The sequence below is a fragment of the Antennarius striatus genome, chromosome 18 (genome assembly GCF_040054535.1).
Source record: "Antennarius striatus isolate MH-2024 chromosome 18, ASM4005453v1, whole genome shotgun sequence".
In the NCBI taxonomy this organism is placed as follows: domain Eukaryota; kingdom Metazoa; phylum Chordata; class Actinopteri; order Lophiiformes; family Antennariidae; genus Antennarius; species Antennarius striatus.
This window is the reverse complement of record NC_090793.1, coordinates 18,922,621-18,948,124: the sequence shown is the minus strand read 5'-3', so window position 1 is coordinate 18,948,124 and position 25,504 is coordinate 18,922,621. Positions and strand designations below refer to the sequence as shown.

Genomic DNA, 25,504 nt, shown 5'->3' with positions numbered 1-25,504 from the left:
ACACTTACGTCATCTCCGGCCTCACAGTCCAGGTCCAGGTCCAGGTTTTCGTACCGATCCTGTCAGACGTGTTTCTTTATTCTCACAAACATTCATCTCCTTGACATGAAACCCTGACCCGGTTTGTCCCGGGCAGGAACGACAGACAGGAATCAAACCGAACGCTAACGAGCATCAACTCACCATGACCACGTCTAGGTCAGCTGTGTGTTCGTGTTTACTTGTTGTTTGTTGTTTTGTTGTTGTCTCCTCTCAGCACTTCTTTTCTGTCTCCGTCGTTTCTCTCACTTCTTCGTGTTGAAGTCAAAAGTCCTCCCCCCGGAAAGAAGACAGCCTCCCCAGCTCAGATGTCTGACCTCCGTGGGCTGTCATGATCCTCCACGGAACCGGATCATCCAGTTTTCTTCTCTTACCTGCGTGGAGTCGCCCAGGAGGGGCGTGTCCGTCCCACACACCTGGGAGTCTGACGACAGGCCCGTGCTGCGTTCAAGTGCTGCTGAGGAACGTCGTAAACTCAGGCATTCACATCCCCAGTGCTAAACGTTGACTAGTGGTGCGTTCAAGTGACGCACTGCTACAGTTTTTCCCTTATTCAGTTTGTGAGACAGAGCTTTGTGATAAATACCAACATCTAGAACAATCTAAAACATCCAAAGACAAACTTTAAAATATGTTCAAGATCTGGTAGGAAAATGTGCTACTGTAAGATCTGTGACTAGAAGAGATGAATTTGTAATTTGTTTCTGAAATAGTTCACATTAAATGTGTAATTTCTCTTGACTATCAAGCAAATAATGATCGAAATGTCATTCCATCTTCTGGAGGCAGATCTGCGAGGTTCAGGGTCATGAAACTCAAACTGTGGTGGTTGTCAGACATTTTTTAATCCACTTAGTTACACCATTTAATAATATTTTTTTCACAACAGAGTATGTTGATGTGCCAAAGCCTGAATCTAAAACCCCACAGCCGTCTCATGCTGAAAACTGAAATATGTTTGTAAAAGCACAACGCTTCTGTTTCTGCTTAGGTTATAAAGATATTAAAACACAAAATATCATTGCAGTCACGAGAACATTAATATCCTTCAGCTATGTTATGTGATCCTAGCCCCATGGAGCGTCATGTTTCTGTTAGATTACACTGCAAATCACTTCACGTTATATGGACTTAAATGGAGTTATATGTGGCTTGTGTCAACACAACAGAAGCACCACGGTGCAGATAAGAGCCGTAAAAGGTGTTGCTGATAAGCTGTATTTACCTTTGTCTGCCATTCATGTTTCTGAGCTGCCTTTACACAACTTAAAAGAAAACCTGGATGAAATTGTAATTCCAACTAACTTTCAGATGGGTTGATGCATTTAAATTGAGAACCATTCACAAACACCTGCCAAAATAAAGGTTATCCTCATTATACTCATTAGATCCAAAATCCTGTTTCATCGAGACATCAAACAGAAAATCTGTTGGGAAATCCACATTCTCTCGATTCATTCTTGAGAAAAACAAGAACAAAGTTCTGTTTTGAAGACGACTTTAATGTCAAACAAAAGATCATTCACGGTTCCTGTAAAACATTTCCATATCCCTCATTACTCATTACATTCATAAACCTCATCACTTATGATTCAAACAAAAGAAATAAACACAAACCGATTATATTTTTTTTGAGCTGAAACAAAATTTTTCATGCGCATTTCCTCTGCATGTTTTTAATTCTAATGTCGAGACACACTACAATCATTAACATAGATGTGTATTACCGCTTATATCGTATACCTCTTCTTCTTTTTTCTTTTTTCTTGCACATTATCAAGCAGCGAAGCAAAAAGGAAGCAAAACATTTGCCTTCATTTTTGGTTTATACAGTGTTAAGTGTTTCTATTACATGCTGACTTCACTGTGTATAATCTGTCAGATTATTCCTTCCATGACAGGAAGTAGAGGTTTCCCTGTCCGTCACCACAAACCAGCTCGGTGGGTTTTTTCGGGTTCACTTCCAGATGCACAACAGGTGCTCCACACACAAACATACCCACCTGGACAAAGAGAAGATGAGCAGAGAGGAGCGGTTATAAAAGGAAGCGTCAGAAATCAAAGAGAAGTTCGCTGCATGAGAGGAGAGACGGGTTTCCAGTGGGCTAACTTGTTTTCTTACTGACAGCTACATAAGATTGATGTCTTATCATTCAGTTAAATATGAAGCCAGTTAGCTTGACAGAACACATAAATAACTCAGATAGTAATAAACAGCAGTTATTAAAAAAGATTTTTTTTTTAAATTTGCACAAAAACACAAGAATAAACTATTTCAACAGAGCATTTACAGTGAAATAAATGCTATTAGTTTCCTCTGACCTTTGCTAACTTCACGCAGAGCCAGGTTATTTTGACAAAGGTTCACATTCGACACGCAGATACAAAGTGGTTTTAATTTTCTCATCCAACAAGCAGCCAAAGAAGGAAAAAGCTGCCATTGTCAAACATCAAATTGTTCTGAAGTACCTGTTTTTTGGTGTTCCTGTCCCAGAGCTTCACCGTCCGGTCGTAGGAGCCTGAGATGATGGTGCGCTCAGTGAGCCTCAGTACGCTGATCCGATCACTGTGGGCCTGTGGATCACACACGGTCATTAAAACACCAGCCTTATCCCCATCCCACCAGCCTTATCCTCCTTCAGCAATGCTTCCTGTTGCTCTTACAGGTTTTCTGCTGCTCCATGTGGAAGGCTCAGGCGGCTGGATAAACCACATGTTGCCCGTCGTGTCACCGCACACAACCAAATCTGAAAGAACGGAAAACACACCGGGTCATCACAATGAACTAAAACTGGATTGTGTTTTTAGCTGATGTTTTTTTTTTTAACCTCTGTTCACAGTGACAGCTGATATCAGGCTGCCCTTCTTCTCTTCCTCATCAGTCTCCAGGGTGATGGAGCTGAAAGCTGAATTGACTCCATTTTTGGGGCCCATAGCAAACTGAGGAACAAGACATCAGTGTTTTACTAAAACCTGTGTGATATAACACACCTGAACGAGTTCATTACTGTAGAAATACACACGCTGCTCGGATAGTTAGGAGTGTTGTCTATTTAACAAATAAAACTCTCTAAACAAGAAAAAAATTATTTATTTTTACAAAAAGTCAAGCAGTATTATGAAATTAGCAAATGTTTAATTTTATCTAAACATACGATAAGTACTCATATTTATTGTTCTTAGGTCTTGAATGATGCTATTTAGAAACTAACCATGAAGCCGATTTGAACTTCACCCTGTGTTTCGCCGACCAGCCACATGCTTTTCTCATCGTTAGGGATCAACCCCAAAACTCTGACTCTTTCCTCCAAACTGCAAAAAGAGAGATCAAAGAAACCCCTCTCACTGCATAAGAAAAATCTGGGACTGTTATATCTTGAGCTTAGCTAAACTTTAAATAAATGTAATAAACATTAATTTTAATATTATTGGGGCTGTGAAAAATATCCACAATCAGGATGGATTTATAATGCCAACAAAACCATTAACAGCAATATTCTGGAAAGTTTCATAAACTGGTCATTGAATGAATTCATAATTTTAACAAGTTATTCCTCTGAAAAGGTTGAACACTTCAGCCAGATGATGAAAATTCTCTGGAAATCTTCTGTTATTCACGAATAATATCTAATAATCTGCTCCAATCTACAAGGACTGATTAACATAACCCTGAATATAAAGCACAGAATGGAACTTTACCAAGTCATGCTCATTTTCCAGATGACTTTCTCCTTGCAGTTGACGTCATATAATTTGCCACTGTGAGTCAAACCCATCAGGACGGAGCAGTAGTAGAGGCCAACCACTGGTTGCTTCACTTTGCAGGTATTGACCTTCACCAGGCTGGACACGGGGACACAGGAAAGAACAGGACAGCTAGATGTGACCACTTCAGGTATATAAGAATCAAGGTGGCTGATTTAAAGTGTGTATCACTCTTAACACAGGTTGTGTTGCCATTCTGCAGCATCACGTTGGCCCTTCAACATTTGCCTCACAATGATTGGATAAAACAAAAGGCTTGTTTATTATCAGCTTAGAAATACCTCCTGGTGACGTCTGGTCGATAAACTGAGCTTTGATGAGATGATTTAGTCTCTTTGAGACATACATCTTAAATATTAGGTCATGTTTGCATACAAGAACTAGTTCTCAAACGCTTTGCTTGGTAAAATAAAATTCTTTTTCTTCTTCTTCTATTCTATCATCCATCCACTCATTTTCTTGTAGATGAGACGATCAGGATCCGCTTCTTCCACCTTAGTGGTCACAATTTTCTAAAGGACAATTCAGAGGGATGGTCCATCTAAGCTGAGTGAGGTGGGAGGAAGCTGGAGTACCCACAGAGATGCTGTGTATTACTGCTTTAAAATAAATAAACATTTAAGGTGCAAAAACAAAGAAAAAAGTAAAATCACCATGTTGCATCATTAACATATCCTGTGTTTAAATCTTTTGATTGTTTTTTTCCCCAGGTGTTTATTTTACTTGACAGTTTGACTGTTTTTCATTCGTCTTGATCGAATTTAAGTTGGGTTTTCTTGTTGTTTACCTCGCGCTGCTACCCTGTTGATTCCACACCAGTTTCCACACGTTGAGGGAAGGTTTCATGCAGCTGACAGCAAACTGGTTCCCGGGCATGGAGCAGATGGATGCGATGCTGCTGTCTGACGCCTGACACATGGACATACACACACACACACACACACACACACACACAATGTAATGACACAAACATGAGCTGCTCAGGAAACAGCACTCTTCTGGTGTGTGTCTTCACCTGCTTGTGGCCGATCACGGCATTGTTCTTCCACAACTCCAGCAAACCGGATTCATAAGCAGCGAGAAGCAGATCGTGTTCCGGGGAGAAGCAGAGGGCTGTGACGGAGCCTCTCTGAGTGGGGGATCTCTCTGGAAACACACGACACGTGTGAGCGGGGATGTGAACACATGAAAAAAAAAGATCCACAGTCTGAAAAAAACATTTTTTCGCTAGAAAATCCTTGATACTTTTTATTATAAAGTGTTGAATATTTATGACAAAAAAAACAAAACAAGCAGCCCCAAAACAAGTTAAAATTTCATGTTTGAAAAAAAGAGAAATATATCTTCTTCAAGACACAGTGAGAGGGATGAAGGTCTGGTCCAGATCCACCGTCTGGAAGAACAACCAGAAGACGAAACCTGGAGCTATCATGTCTTACCTGTTGTCCAAGTCCAGCATCGTAAAGAACAATCCTCTGACACTGAAAGGAATTCTGGGAGACCTTCTTTGCGAACGACTCCACATATGGCACCGCTGTGACCCTGGAAGGTGCTGAAGTGCTCCACCTTTACGTAGGAAAACAGAAACGAGACAGATGGGACGAAATGGATAAATATGCGTGTGTATTCGTGTATAACAGCTAACAATCAGTAAATGATACGACGGAAAAAAAACATTAGTAAGTCAAAACACTTGACTAGAAATGCTTAAAACCCCCTTTCTTGTTTCACTGTGACTGACTGACCTGTAATGGTTTCAGGAACTGAACGGTGCCGTCATCGGAAGCAGTGACAACAGTCATTTCTTCTGGGTTCACTTCTTTCATCTCGCCTTAAAAACGATGGAAAGAATTTAAAAATATTTAAACATCTATACACTTTTTTTATATATGTCTGTGTGTGAAAATAAATGTGTGTTTTCCACAAAGTGAACCTTTCATTGGCAGGACTGAGCAGTAGTGGATGGACTGTTTGTGTGCAGCGATGTGGCAAATCTCAGAGTTGGTATCCCAGGTCCAGACATGCAGCGACCCCTCTGAACAGCTGGCAACCACATAGGGCCCCTACACACACAAACACACACACACACACACACCAAAAACACCCCAATTAAACATTTCTAGAAAAATTACCACATTAACTTAGGGTTTCATGAGAGAAAGAAGCAACACACAGTGTGTGTGATGTGTGTTTGCTCACCAGAGAGCTGACGGATGTCAGAGGATTCCTCCAGTAGATTTCTTTGAGGCATTCTCCGTCCTCCAGGTCCCAGACGCGAACCTTTCCATCATTTGAAGAACTAATCTGGAATGGAGTTGAAAGGCTGCTAAAGACTAGGAATCAGAATAGAAATACGACATCCCCTCACAAAACGAACGGGTTGAGGATTTACCACCAAGTCTGGAGTCCAAATACAGTCGGTGACCCAGTCTCTGTGGGCGTGAGGGATGGACTTTGATTGATCAGCAGGAGAGATGCTCACATCCCACACCATCAGGGCCTGGAAGGAGCACAAAGCCAGTGCTGCAGTCATTACTGACAAAGTCATGAGCATCTCCTCTAAAATTCTGGTACTAGAATGTGTTTCCTGTATATTAAAACAAAAAATCCTGACTTTGTCCCAACACACAAAGAACAAACCGATCATACATGATCTTTCCCACCAGACAGCAGCTTTTCACCGTCAGGGCTGAAAGCCAGACAGGTGACCCCTCCAGTGTGGCCCCTCAGGAACACCTGGGGCTCCATACAGGGAACCTGGGCTAAATCACTCAGCAGCCACAGAGTGATGGTGCAGTCGTCTGTGTCAGCAGAACAAAACAGTGATTAGCAGTGATTAGTCACCTTTTCACTTTACTATCAACGACACCAACCTGAAGCTGTGGCCAGGTAAGTGTCATTTCGCGCCATCGCCAGGATGACACCTGATTGTGCACCGAAGTGGCCCCACATTTTCAGGCCTCCCAGCATTCCCACTTCTCCTTCATTTTTCTTCCAGACCTTCACGCGGTTGTAACTTTCTCCAGACAACAGCAGGTTTGGTTCGTTGTGGTCGCCATCCAGGGAGACCCACAGCAGGCACTGCACCGACACAGAGCGATCCTTCGAGGCCCAAATCTGCTTGGCTACAGTTGAAAAAAATAGAGCTGATCTGATTCATCATTTTTTTTGAGCCAGTAACTTTATTTTATGCAGAATTAAAATAAAAGGGAGCAGACAAATGTATTTGCGTTTCAGTGGATGTGAGTTACGTATTTGACCTACGTAGCTCCAGAACAAATCTGAAAACCAAGAGAAGAAACAAAACCTCCAAGACATGACGGTCTAAATCAATGGCCATTTTTTCTGACGTTTTCATACTGATAAAACTGCTGGAGAACAAATATAAATAAACTGTACAATTATAAGTTAAGATGTGATTCCACTTCTTGTTATTTTTCTCCATGTGTTCTTCCAGTGGTTCAATCAAGCTCTGGAGATATTTTATTTGACTCCATAAACACACCTGATTCAATACTGAAGAGTTTCAGACCGTCACCATGGTAACCCACTGCAGCATAGTCTCCATTAACGGCCACGCACAGAGCAGGTGGCTTAGAGCTTGCAGACTTCTGTTTCTTCAGAGGAGGCTCTCGCTCGCACTGAAAGATCAAAATAGAGAAAATGAGAAAACACACTTTTCAGTTAAGCTGGAAATGTTCTTTTACACGCAGAACTAAAAGAGAAATAGCAGGAAGTGATGAATAATATCCAAGAAACGTAAATAAGGAGCTTACGTTGTCACTTTCCAAAGCAGCTACTGAACGTCCAAGTCCTACTGACCAGAGCTGGAGCTGTGTAACAAAAAAGTCAGGTAGAGATCCATCAGGACACTCACAAAGCATGTATGAAATTTCATAAAATTGTGTTTTGTAGTTGTTTAGATGTCCAAATAAAACAAAATAAATCTCCTAAGGTCATGTTTTAATCTGTCAGCTGACATGTGTGATCCAAGCCTCAAATGGAGGATCTTTTCAGTGTTCTAGGGAAACACAGTGATGTCTCACCATGTGATCAGATCCAGCACTGAGCAGCATCTTGCCTTCGTCGAGGAGGGTTAGGGCCTCCGTGGCTCCAGAGTGGGCCTGAAAACAGCCCACACAGGTGGAGGTGGGCACCGACCACACCCTGATCTCTCCACCCATGGAGCCGGAGCAGAGCATGGAGGAGGAGGAAGAGAAGGCGAGAGAGTGCACCGAGCGCCGGTGACCCACCAGCTCCTGACAGAACAAATAAAGAAGAGGACTGTGTTTTAAATAAAAAACCTAATTTACATTAAATCTATCAACTGATGTCTGAATGTCTCTACAGTGGCCTTTAAAGAACACATACGTGTGATCCATGCACATAACACCTTTATGCTGGATTGATATTATCAGCAGAATAAATAATCTGTCGGGTATAAATGTAGCGGTAATTTTGAAATACTCCTGGTTCAGATCACGTCTTCATAAATCTACATCCTCAACCAGCTGACTTCACCTGCAGCAACGTTCAGACTGTTTTCAAATGTGAAGTAATTCTCCCAAACACCTGAAACATGCATGTGTGAAATCAGTGGATTTCTGTTTTAAAATACCGATCCTATAATCTCATTTAGCTCTCATCATTATTAGTTGGATTTTTTTTCATTTAAGTTGGTAGGCAATGACTCACAGCTTGGGTTTTATTATTGAGCCAGTTCCACACAACCACTCTTCCATCCCAGCAGCCAGTTGCCAGCAGGCGATCTTCTGGGTCGAAGGTCACACAGTTCAAAGGACTGGTGGTCTGCATGGTTATTTCCACATGACCTTTAGTGGAGGACCATACCTGGCAGAAGACAATTAAAGTCAGTCAGGGGTCATCGGTCTACGTATACAGTAAAATTCACACATAAAAAAGTACAACCCCATTTCTGAAACAGCTGGAATGCTGTGTGAAATATAAATGGGACATTTTGCTAATATCTTTGAACATGCAGTAAAAAAAACCAGGTAAGACATAAGTAAATACTAATTTTATATGAAATTAACACCTTTGTTTGAAAAGGTTGTACTGATATCACTAGTTTCCCTGGGAAATTTTGTTTCTTTCATAAATAAAATAAAACAAAATTGGATATCAAACATTTCTTGATACAGAGCTGATTATTTAATGGGGTGTCATATACTGTATGTATGACTGTATTTAAAATACTACAGAAGAAAAGGAGCAAAACTGTGAATTAAAAAAAAGACAATTCAGTTTTCAAATGTTACTCGTTTCAGAAAGTGATTTAGACTAACTTTCAACATGCAGTCCAAAGACACAGTAGCAATGAACTTCCTGTCTGTTGTGGTGTCGCTTGCTGTTATCGCATTGGTGTGGGCCTCAATAAGAGCAGTCCTGCAAGAACACAAAAAAACTTTTTTATGTCCTGTGATCTCTTTGTATGACTATTCCCGCTGAGCCCTCTCGCACCTGCAGCCATTCTCAAAGTCCCAGATCTCAATTCTTCCGTTGAAGGAGGTGGTAGCGAGATATTCATCCTTCAGGAAGAGACAGCTGGTGATGCCGTCGCCGCTGCTCACCAGCGACTTCACTTCCTGCATCCATCCAAGACACAGTTCATTTCAAAATCTCTCTAAGCACGCATGAACTTTCATTTTTACATAACATTTATAATCAGAATCTTTACATAATCTACAGTACAATTCCGCAAGAGTTTGATATATTGAAATCTTTTTTTATGTGATCGGTACAGCTTCTACTCATTTTTGTGTAGGTTAAAAAAATAAGTTGGTGTGAGAGAAGAGGATGCAGATGGAGGCAACTGATTCGCTGTGGTGACCACTGAAGGGAAAAGCCGAAAGGAAAAGGAGAAGAAGAAGATAAGGGTGAGCAGAAGAAATCTGGTTTCTAACATTTACAGGGACTTATTACAGTTCATGTGTAGTAAAGTCGTGTTGGAAAGTTTTATTTGTGCATGAAAATGTAATGACAATAAATCAACATGTAAATGTCTATAATCGGACAGACTCGCTCCATATTTACCAAATAGGACCAAAGACAAATCCCAAATCTACAACATGACAAAAGAAAAAGGACATCTGTCCATGAAAACATGTTCATACCTGTCCAGTGTGGGTGCTGATGAAATGCAGAATTCCCTTTTCAGTTCCAACCACCATCAGTTCTCCATCCGAGCTCAAATCCACACAGGTCGGTCCAGAGGAGAACGTTGACACCAGTTTACTGTGATTCAGCACACAAACCCATTAATGTTACCTCACAGCAACGTTCATTTAAAATAAACGCACAAGGATAAAGAAGACAGAAAACATCTTCAAAATGTAATGAGAAAATTGTGAATTTTGGGAACAGACAAGTCGTTTACCTGGTCTCGTGTTGAAGATGATGATTATTGTTTAGCCATTCAACGACACGCACGCTTCCTTTTCCCGTCAGACCTTTTGCCCATGTGTGAGCAGCAGTCTCAGGAGGTTCATTCAGAGCTTGCTGAATGCAAAGAGCTGGCCAGGACGACAGCAGAAGGGCGTGGCGCTCCAAGAAACCCCGGCATTCCTCTAGACGACCCTGGGAACCAACTAAGAGCACAAAGACCACATTTTAAAGGGAATAAAGCGCACCTGGAAGGAATTTTCATATATTTAAACACTTACATGAAGGAGCAGATTCACGCTTGTTATCTACAGAAAATGTACAGGATGCACATGTTAAGTATTATTGGGTTGGTTACCTTTTATCAAATGGGAATTTGAAGAGTAACAAATCAACAGTAAAATATCAAATACTTATTCATGTGCATATAAGAAAACATCAAAAATTAAAGGGACGAATCAAAACGTGTCAAACCATCAGACGGTAATGACATTCATCATCAACTTCATCAAGCATTCTCACCATACGAGCTGTAGGTTTCCAGGAGGTGGTGCAGGAGACCGTGGCGAACATTAGCACACAGGAAATAGTAGTTGGAAAGAAGGGACTGGAGGGCGTCCAACTGGCCGCTCTGAATCTGGACAAGAAGAGTGAAAAATATCACAAGTTACTGCAGTTCACAGGATGTCAGAGGTGAAATAAGAACAGATAAATATTATAAGTCCTATTGGAACTTTTGATGATGACGCAGAAGTTTTATCAACACACCATCAGGTGGACCATCATTACATTTAATGCTTCTCAAAGAGAGTTTATTTATTGGTGAATAGAAATGCAGAAATGCTGTTTTCCATATTGCAAAATATATGTGTATAGTTTGTATATTTGTACATTTCTGATGCTGCATTACTTTTATTTGATGTGTGGTGACAGAAGCTGACTAACCAAGGAGGAAGGCAGGTGTAAGACAGTATCGGCCTCACAGTGAAGGAAGGTATCCATGCCATGTTGGTCAGCTAGTGCCCACAAATGACCTGTGATAATATAGTAATACCAGTGTAATTAAAATATACAGGATCACATATATATACTTGAAACATAGCAGCCTGTGAGTACTTCACCTGCCAAAACAAGGTGAGCTCTACTTCTGTCACTTTCTGCCGGGAGGAAAAAGTCCTCAAAGGTGCTCCTTATGTCTGGATTGGTCAGAGTCAGCTCATTGTCAGTTGTGTGGTAATGAGACGGTCCAATCAGACTGCAGGAAAGACCAGTTACATTTTATTATCTAGCTTAAAAAGATGTACATTCCTTGGAAACTGCAAAATGTTAAAAAAAAAAAAAGAAAAAAGAAAAAGAAAATTTATGAACTGTTTTGGCTGTCAAAATGTTTTTCAAATATTATATTTGTGTTTCAGTGACAAAAGACCTGAAAAATAAGCATTTATACAAACAGTAAGCTACATGTTGTAGAACAGGATTGTAAGATACAACAGACTGTTTCCACACCGCAGCTGTGAGGTGGAAGAACTCTTGCTTACGGTATTAATACCTTTTTAATCTTTGCATTATACAAGAGAATGCTGTCATTGGAATGCGTCCTTGGGGACTCCTGGACAGATGCAGTACTTCCTGCCATGTTAAGTGTCCGTCCAATGAGGATAGGTCACTACAAGTGTTCATTATGGAATACAGGTCGCTCTCCCTCAGGGCTGTTGAGCAAGACGAGAAAATGCCAACAGCATTAAGAAAACTTTAGCATTAACATGTTTTTAATATTATCGTCTCCTCTATTTCTGTACTAGCTGTCAATCTAGCTCTCCAACTAGTTCAAAAATACTGCATCAACTTCTCACCAGCGGTGCTGACGGTGAACGCTGCCAGCGCCCAGCGGAGTCCCAGAATGCCTCTGTACTGCAAGCAGAGTCTGTCGAGGCTGTAGTTCACCAGTTGGCTCAGAGACTGGGGCAAGTCATGGAGGCTCTCCTTCAGCTAAGGCAGAAGCAAATGCCATCATCAATGGTTTAAACACTGTCAAAGTGTTGATTTTACTGCTTTATAATTTATAATATTTAAGTATTTAGAATAGTTAAGTTATGAATGAACAGTTTGAGACACCACCTGCCGGAAACAAATTCCTCGTCTGCTTTTTACAAAGGATGGCCAATAAAGCTGATTCTGATTCTGATTCTGATTCATTTGCAGCTTTCTTTCATACATTAATATATAAATGCCAATTACTGAGATTTAAATTGAACCGACAGTATTAAGGTAAAATATTTCACTGAAAAATAGAGGATATACATGTAAAGCAGTGAGATGTATGCAACTTTGAGCTATGTGATGACTTTTATAGTGCTATTATTGTACTCATGATGTCAAACTGCATCCTAGAGAGACAAATATGTCATTGTTGGTGTTAAAAATCTCCACATTAGTTTGTCTTATACCCTTGGCTCCATGAACAACAAATTAGGAACTTGTCTTCAAATGTTGAAAAGAGGAAAACTACTGATTATCTAATCCTAATCAGATATTAAAAGTAGGTAATTGTTAGTGTCAATTTAAATTCTTAAAGTGTTTAAGAAAGTTGTAAAACCTTGTCAAAGGAGGCAAAGTTCCTCAGGTCTTCACAGGCCAGGTGCAGGTAGAGAGGACTCACAGCTCCTTTCTTCATGATCAGAGTCTGCAGCTGGACGAACAAACACACAGGAACATGTTGGAAAATAAACCCAGGACTAATGAAAGAAGCCTCAAAGGACCAGAATGCAGGATTGCATGCAGCGTTCTATTCTTCACTTCTCTTTCACACCCTCTGCCTGCATACTTTTAATCCCATTCACTTTCATTCCTCTCCGTCTACAAACCTCCACCTCAGCCTACTCCCTACTCTCACCACAGACTACTATGTAATAGTGCATGGAGACTCTTGTATCCTGACTTCCTTCCTTAAGTAACGTCATCATTAATATATAATCACCTGAACTACGAATCATTTTCTTATTGCATCAAATTCTTATATTGGCTCATTTATTGTGGTTCTGATTTTATGACACAGAAATGAAGCCTACGTAGTTCCAGATGTTACTACATATGACCAAGCATTACGGCGCCTTCAGTAACAAATACATCAGAACCTGATTGTTGAAGGCAGAGTCACTGAGCTTCTTCCCGAATGTTTGTAGTGCTTTCTGAACGATGTTCTTCCGTTCAGACATGGTCAGCTGTCCCAGAGTGAACAGGATGGAGTTTCTTCTCTTGGTCAGGGTTGGTAATAGTGCAACTTGGGATGTGATGCTCACAATCAGACAAACACCCTACAACAAGAAGATTGTCTCAGTTTTATTGGTGCAGAGAGGACAGCCACAACAAAAGCAATCAGAATGTGTAAATGTAGGTGAGCTGTTCAGGACACAATCTGAATTTTTTTTAAAAATATGTTTGGTCTTGCTTGTATGTGTATGAATGCACTGTGACTAAATAAGAATAGGTGTGTGTGTTTTCCAAGAGTTTTCCATCTTTGAAACTGACCTGTGGAATCTGTTGCGGTATCCAATCAGAGCTCTGCTGACCTCGGCCGTCTCGTACGAGATCCACCCCATCGACAAGCAACACCAGAGGTTTCTTCTTCACGTCATTCAAAACGGAGTGGAATTCTGACAGCAAATCTCTTTGATTTAAAAAAAAAACAACAACGAAAGAAAAGGCAATAGCCGTGCATGTTTAGATAATACGAGATGAAAATTTTAGCCTCTATGCGTAATGTTTTTCAAGACAACTCAAATTGCAGCTACTTGTAAGAACGGGGAAGAGGTGATTCCTCCTCAGTTTCTTTCATTTTCCGCAACTGCTGAACAAGAAACTGAAGCAACATTTCCACAGAGCTGGCCGACTGGCTGGCAGTGGTCGAGTAGGAGATGACGTTACAGATGAGATTTGACCTCGACTTGACTCCAGTCCTGAGGGCATCTGCTAGAGCAGCCTGTGTGGAGAATTTACATAGTGATTTTACACTCAGTGTAAAATCAGAATCCACCTGCTATCAACAGGCTCCGAGTTGTGACAGCCAATGCAAAGCAACACAATTCATTTGAGGACTTTACCATGAAAACCGTCTTGCCGTGTCCGGGTTCTCCCTCCAGCAGCATCATCCCTCCTTTGATGAGGATCAGCTCCACCATCTCCACGGCGCTGTGCAGCAGCTTCGCCCGGCCAAAGAACTGCCTCTGCAGGGCCTCCTGGTGCACGTCCTGCTCGGTAGCGTTGGACGAAGCGTCTGCCTCGTCGCTCTTCTGCACATGAAGACAAATGTTTGTTTCCATTGTATGTTAGCTATGTAAACACATGTTGTCCTATTGGTGATATTACATGGAGGTGCAAAGAAAACATAAGCACAGGTACCAAAATCCAGTTCTGACATTTCTATCTTAGGTTAATAATATCATAAAACATTATCAGGAAATAATTATTAAATAAAACTTATTCAGCTTCATTTTAACGTGCAAAGTTAATGTATTCATCTTTTTTAAAATCAATGAACAGATTTATTTATTTATTATAGTTTTATTTTCTTTACTTACAGACGTTTCAAATCTAGGAATCTTTCTTGTAAATGTGTTTTTGCAGTGTAGTAAACACTCTATACTATATTTACTTCAGTCATTTCAGCCCTGTTAGTATTTATACTCCATATCTAGCATAACCTGGTTGATGGGTACCTTGAAAATAAAAACTGAATTATCGGAGTGACTAACTTCCACAAATAACTTCACAACAGCCGTCCACAGGTCTTCAAGAACAGCCTTGCCAAAGTCCTCCAGTTTTTCCAGATACGGTTTCCCATCCACGAGACCTCCCCACTCACACGAGTAGCTGAGGAAGAAAAACAGAAGGAAAACATTTTCTGATGCTCTTACAATTGTGTTGTTCTTTCAGAATGCTTTGAGGTAAAGCATCTACAAGATTATGTGAAGAGAATGAGGAATTTTTCTAAAGGAGAAAAACCAGTTGGGTGCTGGTTTTGATCTATGGGGTAGGCCCATAACAGAAGAGAAGCAATGTGTTCCACAGTGAGACATTTCACTGACACTATTCTATGAACTTTATTTAGAATATTAACAAAGTTTTCTCAGAAAAGTATCGCGCTTCTCTGATTAACACTGACAAACCAGAGATAAGGTTGATTTTTTTTCTATTTTTTAAACTACTTTCTCAGAATTAACCTAACTCATCTAACAGTTCGCACTATTGATGCAATTCCAACAGATTCAGCAGTACTGTAAAGTGCTGTATATCTTTACAGATACTTTATTGTAGAGGCAGCACCTTATTTCAGCCCAAAGTTGAATTTCTTAGCTTTCAGGGTCTGTTGGATTTACATTAATAGTGTGAACGGTCACACAGTCAGAGTATTCCTAAGAATGCCATCATTTTCTTTTACTGGTGACAGAATTTGTCTTTGTTGTGTTAAATAACATCTTAAAAACATAGTTGATATATATTAATACCAAAGATTCAGCATTGTAAAGATCACACATGACTCACTTTTCAGTAACCTTGGCTTTGCTGGTCAAGATGTTTCTCTTCAGAGAAGCCATTTTTGATTCAGCCTCTTTTGATTCTGGAACAAAGTCAGATCTCCAAGCCACTGGAATTGATCTGACAAACAATGAAGGGATGTTAAAACTCTTAAGTCAGTTAAATGGAACCACAAATACCTTGAACATACAGCCTATATTCCTCTGTGTTGAAAAATGTCAACTTTGACTTGTAGGAAAACAATGAAGACTTTTTGCCTCTCATTCTAGAAGCTTCCTTTCTGAACAGCTGGTGGGGAGTTTCAGATATTCATTATATCACGCTTCAAAGCGGTGATGTATTGTAACACTATATACCTGTATATGAGGTATTTCCATGACATTCAATATAACTTAACCTTGAACACTCCATAGGACTCCCCACCAGTCGTTCAGAAGAGAAGAAGGAAGAGAAGAAGGCTCTTGGATGAGAAGCAAAACGTCCTCAAGCTTTTCTTACAAGCCATGTTGGCTTCATTCAACACAGACATCTACCAAGACCTGGATGACTGAGAATTTTCAGACATCCTATAAACCTTTTGGAATAAATCTCAAGGAGTTTACACACATCAATGGTTTATTCAGTCAAATATAATGAGTATAAGGAGGGAGGTAGAGTCCAGACACATTGTGACGTACGTACTTTATGATGTTTGGGTCTCTGAAGTAACAGAACATCCGCTGGTCTATGGTGTCTGGGTAAAGAGCCTGGAACTGACGGATCTCCAGCTCAGTGATTGACAGGCCTGCTGGGGCTGACGCCAGCTGAACAGAAGGAATATTATTTTTTATAGATTTTTTATTTTATTTTTATTTCTGTATTTTATTATTCATTGCAAATACATAAGTGTTAATTAGTTTAATTTTTTATTTAGTATATTTTTATATTTCTAATGAAATTTAAAAACTCTCACGTTATTACAATCTCTACAGAAGTCTTGTTAGCATGATCAAGTTTTTATTTCAGGATTGGACCATTTCTACAACTTTATTTGTGGATGGATAATTCGACAACAACATACATTTTAAATCCAATGAGGTAGGACAATATCAGATTATTTCTGGTTTTCTTTCAAGATTGTAATCCCTCATCTTTTTCTTATACTTCAATACTTTTCTGTCGTAAAATGGGAAAACATCAAGTGTGCAAATACATTCCCAGTAACGTCTTACCCATCTGTGCTGTTGCAGGTCAGGTAGGACGGGTTTAGGGGGTGTCAGCCCATACTTCTCTCCCAGCATTCCCACCATCATCTGGCATCGACACACCTCTGACAGGCACAGCTCAGTGGCCCGCCCCGACTCCTCCTCTGTCACCCCCCAACGCAGTTCCACCTCTTGCAAGTAGAGGCAGTGGAAGGCAGCCCGACGCCGGAGCTCCGGGAACACGCTCCTCACTAAGACGTCACGCTCCGCATACATGTCTCTGAAGGTGGAGGAAACAAACACACGCACAGCGCGCCACCTGAGGGCAGAGAAAAGAGTTGGTGTTAAAAGTCAGGGGGAAAATTCAAGATCAAATTCATCATCTTCAATACTAGATGTCAAGTGTGAAAACTGGATAGAAGTGTCAATAAAATTACCTCAACTTAGGGCTTGGTGGTATGGCAACAACGCTGTCGGTGGCCTCAGGGCCTTTAGCTCCCTCGGGTGGGGGGATACTGAACAGTTTGTCTATATGTTCCACATGCTCCAACAGCCTGGATGATCCTCTTTCTGCCACGAACCTGATCAGATGAATGAATGGTTAAATGGTTGCCGAAAACGCACCTGCAAAGTTCAGATATCACTCAGTAGGGAAACTAAAAGCCACAGCTAGAAATCGGTTGACTTGAGTCGGCAAAAAGACCTGTGACAGCTTCCCCGCTGTGTTCAAAAGAAAACAAAGTGCTTGGTCTTTATTTTTACTGAAGTGAGATTGACTTGTAACCTTTAAGGCGAGCTGTGTCTCTGATTCCTGTTGGTTTACAAAGAAATACACTGACTGCAATCTGAATGTTAACATACAGATATAATAATCATCCTTTTATAAATTTTGGCAACCAATTAAAAGACAGATTATTACTGTACTGTAATCAGAAATATGTGTCTTGTTTTTAAGTATAATCAGGAATATGTTTGGGTATTAAAACGAACAACCAGACAGTTTACCTGAGTATCTGTTCGCTGAAACCCATCAGATTGACACAGTTTCTGTCTGAGGGGTACCCTGCTTCTCTGCAAAGCATCAATACAGCGATAAATACATTTCAATTCATCCAAAAAAAAAAAGGGAGTAATAGCAACTACAGCAGAAAAACTGAGTCTTACCGTCCTGACAGGTAGACGTTCACCAAGAGAGCCTTATCGTTTACGTCCTTCCTGTAGTTGTTGATGGCCCATTGAAAACTGTGACGGACCCAGGAATCGGTGACCACAATAATGTTGTCTATCTGAGGTACAAATGGACATAAGGGAAAGCATCTCAAGCCGGGTTCTACAGCAGAGGTTCTCACCTACCTCCTGAGGAATTGTTGGTTATGGTAATTCAGTGTTTTCTTCATAGTTTACATTTTTGATCATGAAGGTAAAAGGTCAAAATCTCAGATTCCGCGCATGAAATGTTCTTGAACTATTGGATTTTTTACTTACGCAGATGTTGCTGCCCATTCTTTATATTTTAATTTTTATTTCTTATACTGATTATAATCCCCGGAGGGAAATTACTAGCACAATCTAGTAGGCAATCGCATGCATATATATTTGTGTACACAGGCCCTGAACAAACACACACACACACACACACACACACACACACACACACACACACACACAAAGGGGCCTGTAGGCATGCAGTGGAAGGTAGAGTGGCTGGAAGCTCCGTCATGGTGCGCCCTAATGGATGGCAGGATTCCATAACTTTTTTAACAGCATTCTTTGTTGCTCCTACCTCAACCCATTCTTCAACTTCAGAAAAACTATTTTTAAAAATTTAAATTGCAATGACATGGCATAATATTGGATAAAAATGTCTTTATACTGTCTTCAAATTTATTGAATGTCGAAAGGATTAGGAAACGGACCTTGGGAGACCAGAATAACGATTTAATAATCAACTTCTTTTCAAAACTTGTTGGAACTCACCTGACAAAATCATAGAAAACAATACCCAAACAAACATAAAAAAATAAGCTGCATACAGTACGCACAAATAAACTGACCTTGATTTTCTTGGTTAACAGTGGGATCTGGAAGTCGCAGTCATTTTCATCTGAAAATATGTCACCCGCCTGTGAACAAGTACATTTCTTATTTGTACAAAAGCTTCCATTTAATCACGCCACATAAACTCATAAGAGTTTCGTTATGGACTAAAAATGGTGCTGACCTTTATTTGTTTCATGACACTCTTGACATTTTCCAAAACACCCCCTGACTCCAGGTGGATTTCCTTGTACCTGTACCAATCAGAGAGGTAGAGCTGAAACTCCTCTGCTCTGTTGCCAATCATCAAGGAGAGCAAAACTGCCACCTCCATCATCTGAACACAAATAAAATGGGGCAATTATTTTTAAAAAACAACATATTTTTCTCGTACACACACATAAAATGCTCAGAATTGTGCTAATAATGAAAACGGTCCCTTACAGTTGGAGTGAGTTTGTCTTTATTTTTCTTCCTTCCTCTCCTCCCATATTCGTTTTCTTCCTCTTCCTCCTCACTGCTCTCCTCCTCTGAGTCTTGTGGTAGACAGAAGTCTTCTTTCAGGTTTATATCATTCCCCATGTTATGGGAGATGAAGATAAGAGTCCGTCCAGGAAGCGGGGGCACATTGTGACAACAGGAGGCCTGAATGGCATCCTCCAGAGCGCTGCGGTACTCGTTCAGCAGAGGAATGGTGAACTTCCTCTCACTGCAACACAGGTAATTACATTACAGTGAGTTTACTGTGTCTTCATTTAAATCCACACTGATGTCAGGCTCTATTTCTTGTCTTCATACTCCTTTTTACTTTCCCCAGTAATACTAAATAGTTTTGTCAACCGAAACAATATAATGAACGAGAAATATATTTTAGTTGTGTTGCAATGACTTCAAACAACAAAACCTGTTAGTTTAGCTTTAAAATGTAAAGAATCTGAAGAATATCGACTAAAAACTTCTAAACTTCATCACATTCCCATACTTGGCCTTTAAGAACTCCGCCTTTTTGAGCCGGTATTGTCGATAGATAAATGGCACTCCAAGTGTTGCCCTGATCCGGCTCCTTGGACTTGTGTCCCAGGTCTGACGACGGAAGCGCCTGCTCTTGGGAATCTTCTTCAGGATGTCCTTCAGGATGTCTTTGACAGGCGGCAGCGCTTCCTGTGATTTTGAGGCTAAAGGATTGAGAAAGAAGAGAAAGTATGTGTTCTCAATTTCCTGCTTGGTTACATCTTAGTTGATGACAATAAACTTAACATTTGAGAGTTGTAGATTAAGACTTGCTATGTGAAGTTGGGGGTGGATTGTTTATACCTATGCTTTATAGACAAAATAATTGACTAATTAAAAAGAAAAATAGCTGGTGGGTTTATTCAGAATGAAAATAATAATCAATATCTTTGTCTTTACATGACATTTGTTGGGGAGTTATGGTAAAAAAATAAATGGTCACCAGCTGTGTCCCTTAAGACAAAGCGACACGTAAAGAGACACGGTTTTAATGTATATTTAACTTTTCCGTTCTATTTTTGAATGGTTTGTAGTCTTTACAGGGATGCTAAATAGGAGGGTTGTGCAAATCCGTCATCCACCACTCGATATGTCTCACCCAGAGCGTGAAGCTGCATGATGACTTTGTAGGCAGTGAGGAATCTGAAGGGAAACAGTCGGCTCTGAATGACTGCTCTCTGGAAACACGTCAAAGAAAGCGTTAGGTAACGCGTCTCACATACAGATTGATATCCCAACTGGGAAATTCACACGTTCATACGGGTTACATTACAACAGAAACCAAAGCAGGCAACTCACATCGTCTCTCAGTCTTTTGAGGATGTAGTCGTGATGAGATTTACCGACGCCTGCAGATATGATGTTCCTCAGATTCCTCAGCATGGCCATGATGGGAAGAGACCTATTATCTGCACACCAGAGACTCATCAATGTATATGATCACAGACATGTATGCGTTAAAGTATTTAGAGCTTGGTTATATGCATATATTTTGTGTGCTTTTGTTAAATCTCTACAAGAAAAATCTAAAAACATATATTTCATTTTTAAAAACAAATACAAGAAACACCTGGAGAATTACAGATTCACTTTGTTACCTATGTATCAAAGGAACATTAAAAAAAATGCGTGTCCAAGTTTTTCACGGACCAATGAGCGTCTCCCAGGTGGCAGCTTTGTTGCCGTCCCGACTCAGCAGCCATTCCCACGTCTGCGGCACTCTGAGCTTCATTCGCTGGCCAGCTCTTTTCCTGTTCCACACACCCTTCAATCCGCTGTAGGTGAATGCCTTCGCGTCAGCAGGATACCTAGAACCATCGTCGGGGAATTTTAGGAAAGAATCCGGACCAGGCCAGTGAAAGCCCACTGCTAAATGTCAACTGTCTCTCGTCTACAATTAATCTTCATTCCCTCATTGACTACTTTTCTATCTTCAGACTGTCTAAACATTAAATAAATAAAATACCAATGATTGCTAGAAATAGAGCTTCCAATAAAAATCTTGATTTCTGATCATTTCATGTAAATCACTCCAGTCTAGGATTTAAAATTTAACTAATTCCATAATGATTTAGTATGAATATCTAAATTATAAATATTCTAGTATATTAAGTCAGTTGATGAAGTGATGAAGAGTGTCCGTGTGGCGTACTTTTTTCCCAGGATGGCCATGACATGTTCAACTGGTTCTTTAATGTGAAGCTTTGCGATCATCTTCTTTATACTGAACTCACTCTGTTTTTTATCCACCACCACTTTGCTGTCTTTTACCTGCAGCTGTCAGCACAGACAGACAGAAAATCCAGAGTCAAACAAGTTCAAGAGGTTCAATCAATAAAATGTCTGCAGCGTTGCACCATCTGCAGTGGAGATGGATGAGAACTAAAAGCCAGCCAACAAATTTTAATCCAACTTCTAAAATGACTTAAGAAAAATAACTCTGAATGTAAAAACACAAAAAAACAAAAGCAATGACACAATGAACTTACAAACTTCGACAGAATAGATGCATCTGATCTAAGCAAGTTCGCCCACTGCTTGAGCTGCTGACCAGTTGGCTTCTGAAAATCAAGGAAAGAGTAAAACAGAAAAAAATTGAGTTTCCAAAGTTGGAACGTTCACTTTAACCAAACAATAAACCAGATGTAACACAGAGCTAAACATAAACCTGTCCCAAGTTCTTTGAACCACGAGGCATTCATAATCGGAATGGGAGCGTATTTATAAAAAACAACCAAGGTCTTCTCTGTGGACTGTACTCAATTGTATTGACGTTAAAGATTTGCATATCACAACATTCTGTTTATCTACATTTTACATGAGGTCCAAACTTATAATAATAATCCTTTCAAACTGAACAGTATTAACTGATTTAACATTGAATTTAATGAACATTTCTGTACCTTGGCTTTGCGCCTGTTGCGGTTGTGTTTACAGCGGTGTTTGCGTGTGTTGTATTTTGCCAGCTGATACTCGCTGAACTGCTTGAATTTGTCAACCATCGCCTTCTTCAGGCACATCGGCAGGGAGCGGCTGAAGCACTGGAAACAGACACACACTGTTAAGACTGGATATTTCCAACAGAGCTGATGCATCCAGTTTACAGCAGTCAATAGGAGCTCAGTAAAACTCACCAAACTATAGATCCGAACCACTTCCAGCCAATCTGAAGGCAGCTGTACTGCTGCACAGAAATACCTGCGGAGATGTGACTTGGTAGACGGTTGATTGGCAGCCAGGGCCAATAAAAAGTTTGCCGTGATGCGGATATTCAACTTCTGTCGGGTGTAAACTGAAACCTGAATGGTAAAGGGGAAGAAAACTGATTATATCTATAATAACTTATCCCATCTATAAGCTTTAATTCCATTCAGGCAGCCCAGGAAACCAACAACCACGTTTTTGTTTCATCTTTCTATCTGCAACGGTTGCGAAGATATTTGGTGGACTGACGGACAAAAAACGAACACACGAACATTGACAATTACAATACATCACCACTTTGAAGCTGGACGTAATAAAATTTAAATGTCACAACCAAGTTTGTGATGCGACTAAAAAATGCTTTCAGGTTGACATGCCTGCTCACACACAGACACACACACTTACCTTGAGAAGAAACTGGGGATCATGAACTGAAATGTCCTTTGCCAGGTTCATGATTTTGATCCAAACACTTTTTTCTGAGTCCCAATCCTTCTGGCCCGGAGCTGTGTTCTTATTGACCAGGGAGCAACACACTTCATTCAGGAGGAGATACTGAGGAGCACAAAGAAAGATAAAGAAGAGTGTGTAACAGCTGAAAGGAGTTATATTCCCTTTAATCAACGCATTACATGAAAGTACCGCTTCAGGGAAATCCAGGACTTGCAAAGACAGCACACAAGAGATTACTTCTACGACAACACGCCCAATGTAAAACGTTTTCTGTTACCTTTTTGTCTTTTAGTTCCTCTTTCATCTTAATATCTCCTCTATCGATCTCAGGGAATTCATCCTGTCTGGTGACCAAAGCTTGTGTAAAGTCCTGGTTGCCAAACTCTGTCTCCTGTACAGATACTTCCATCATCATACTGGCACCATCATGTTCATCGTCCCTCTCCTCCTCGGACCAAGAATCATCGTCCTCGGAATCGGTCTATTGCAGAAAAGGTTACATTAAAGTATTTATAATAAAATATATCTGCAAAATAGGACACAAAACTGGTGTTGGTCAAGTATTTTAAATGTAGATTTTTAATTTGTGCAAACATCAAATGGTAGAAATAGTCAAATGGAATATTTCATGTACCACACTTGTGTCATCAAAGCTGGATAGCATCTCCTCAGACATTTTATCTCCACGTTCATCTCCTCTGTCAATCCTCTTCTGCTCTCCACCCAACCCATGATGTGGGAATGTGAGAGGAGGCTGACGACTGGCTAGTGATGTGCTGATCGTAGAAACATTAGGGACAGTGGCCACGGAGAAAGTGAGAGGTAAATGACTGGTTAAGAGCTTGTTCTCTATGCTGAGAAGAGGAGTGGTGACGGGAGGTGGGACGGAAGAAGTGGAGAGGAGGGAGGATGATGTGGAAGACAGGCGGGAAGGCTGCAGAGAGGGGCATGTGGAAGGTTGTGCTGTAAATCTATGGAGGCTGGATGGCATCAGCGTTGAGGTGTGAGATAAGAGCTTATTCTCCAATCTCGGAGGATTGTAGTTTGAGAGCAAACTTCTCCCACATGAAGCCTGCTGCTGCCCCCCTTGGGCCGCATCGACCTGCTGCAACGCCAGGGATCTCATCTATGGAGAAATACATCAATTAGGATGTCAGAAGAGTAAACCTCTGCAGTCAAAAGGTGTCACACGATACTATTCAGCACCGAGGCAAGCAACCCAGCAGCATATTTGTGCTGTTTGTACAAGCAATGCACTATTATAATGAAGGGTGTGTGGCTCATTGAGAAGCATCCATAAAGGGGGTAAAGTCCAAAGGGCACAAGATAGTTTTTAGAGTTTAATCACACAAAAGGAGAACGTCATGCAAGAGACTTCTTAAGTTCTGAGTGGATGGGGGGGGGGGTTCCAACCCCTGGGAGGTTGGAGTCACCCGGCAGTCGGGATGATGTTGTGTCTTTAGTTTCCCAGAGTCATGCAAATGAAATTTCAGCTTCCTGGGGAGGGAAACACAAACTGCATTGTGTATGGAGGACAGCTGGGGGGGAAATACTTTCTCCTCTGTTGAAGGATGGCTATTTGCATAAATGGCTATCTATGCATTGCTTCTATGTACAATGGAGTAAATGGTTACTGCCCTCGGAAGCTCAAATTCATTTGCATGACTGTTGGAAGCAAACAAACACAACCATCATCCAACCGACTGCATGGTGACCATCAGGGGTCTTCATTGTAAATCCACTTCATGTCATTCAACACAAAAGAAAATCATAATGCTTACATAAAATGCAAAAAAACCCAACAACAAACTATTGATATTGACATCTTGAACAAATATTATGATTAAAACATGCAAGACTAAAGTTATGTTGTGAGAAACGGCAAGGAAGATATAAAATATGATATTACAGAAAATCAGATTTAGAGAAGATGAACATTTTAAGTTGCTCTCCTAAGAATTGTTTTGTGCTTCAAGGCCTTCAAGGTAGCAGTTATTATTCGCGTCTTTTTTAGCGCATTTATGTGTTATAAAAGTAAGTAATTTACGCGTTAAAAGGGGAATAGCAGAAGTACAACGTGATAACCAGGTAATATTTATGTGCTGAAAGCTGCCACACATCCACCCTCAGTCAGTCGCTCCACTTCCGGGTGTCCTGATGGGACAACTTTGTAGGCGTGGTTCGCTGTGAGACAGCCACGGAAAACTCACCGCAGACTCCCCACTTTCACTCATGAGTGGAACGCTGCCTCGAAACAAGATGTTTCCCGTGGGATTTATTGTTTCTGCAAGATGTTTTAAAGTGTTGTCATCTATTTCTGGGGTCTATCGAGCTAGCTTACCGCGGCTACTGCTTACTGTAAATGTCGTCATAGG

At 40.6% G+C, this 25,504-nt stretch overlaps 2 protein-coding genes and 1 long non-coding RNA gene across 6 annotated transcripts in view; 1 reads left to right on the top strand and 2 right to left on the bottom strand.

Annotated features, from left to right (window-relative positions):
• The window catches only part of apol1 (apolipoprotein L, 1), a 10,869-nt gene extending 10,392 nt beyond the window's left edge, over positions 1–477 (bottom strand). For 2 of the 3 annotated variants that reach the window (XM_068340033.1, XM_068340035.1), the window contains exons 1-2: positions 184–477; positions 9–59 (exon numbers count right to left, since the gene is read on the bottom strand). In XM_068340033.1, coding sequence (XP_068196134.1) covers positions 9–59; positions 184–186 — 54 coding nt within the window. In that variant the 5' untranslated portion in view covers positions 187–477. The remainder of the gene's footprint in view (positions 1–8; positions 60–183) is intronic. The other variant, XM_068340034.1, reaches the window with a different exon arrangement.
• Positions 383–4,569, top strand: LOC137611890 (uncharacterized). The gene is made up of 3 exons (XR_011038799.1): positions 383–518; positions 3,865–3,934; positions 4,270–4,569. It is a non-coding gene; the product is annotated as an uncharacterized lncRNA (long non-coding RNA).
• Positions 1,491–25,504, bottom strand: tep1 (telomerase-associated protein 1). Of its 2 annotated transcripts, XM_068340032.1 has the most exons (56): positions 25,340–25,499; positions 23,764–24,255; positions 23,407–23,610; positions 23,082–23,231; positions 22,607–22,771; positions 22,376–22,513; positions 21,962–22,033; positions 21,625–21,749; positions 21,123–21,280; positions 20,772–20,881; positions 20,572–20,650; positions 19,945–20,137; positions 19,407–19,671; positions 19,147–19,299; positions 18,980–19,048; positions 18,090–18,211; positions 17,931–17,996; positions 17,363–17,506; positions 16,953–17,244; positions 16,423–16,544; positions 15,748–15,861; positions 14,958–15,075; positions 14,307–14,495; positions 13,998–14,185; positions 13,735–13,873; positions 13,341–13,520; positions 12,803–12,895; positions 12,060–12,195; positions 11,756–11,915; positions 11,328–11,461; positions 11,152–11,240; positions 10,729–10,843; positions 10,488–10,514; positions 10,202–10,412; positions 9,939–10,059; positions 9,286–9,410; positions 9,111–9,210; positions 8,500–8,655; positions 7,851–8,063; positions 7,581–7,637; positions 7,310–7,445; positions 6,678–6,929; positions 6,454–6,605; positions 6,197–6,304; positions 6,004–6,108; positions 5,738–5,867; positions 5,550–5,635; positions 5,244–5,370; positions 4,820–4,950; positions 4,592–4,713; positions 3,739–3,882; positions 3,252–3,351; positions 2,868–2,979; positions 2,704–2,786; positions 2,509–2,613; positions 1,491–2,042 (listed from the first exon to the last, which is right to left on the bottom strand). In XM_068340032.1, the coding sequence occupies exons 1-56, from the start codon at positions 25,361–25,363 to the stop codon at positions 1,923–1,925; spliced, it is 7,821 nt and encodes a 2,606-aa protein (XP_068196133.1). In that variant the 5' UTR covers positions 25,364–25,499; the 3' UTR covers positions 1,491–1,922. The 2 variants fall into 2 exon arrangements, 1 of the variants encoding a protein (XP_068196133.1); XR_011038798.1 differs by lacking the exons at positions 1,491–2,042; positions 3,252–3,351 and having other exon boundaries at positions 2,559–2,613; positions 25,340–25,504.

Bases quoted from the DNA above. Each gene is read 5' to 3' on its own strand.
- tep1 (XM_068340032.1), bottom strand. From the start codon at position 25,363: ATGAGTGAAAGTGGGGAGTCTGCG. The intron at 12,196-12,802 runs GTTTTACAACTT...CTTCTGCCTTAG, and splicing joins ACTTTGCCTCCTTTGACAAG to CTGAAGGAGAGCCTCCATGA. The intron at 5,636-5,737 runs GTTCACTTTGTG...ATCGTTTTTAAG, and splicing joins CTCAGTCCTGCCAATGAAAG to GCGAGATGAAAGAAGTGAAC.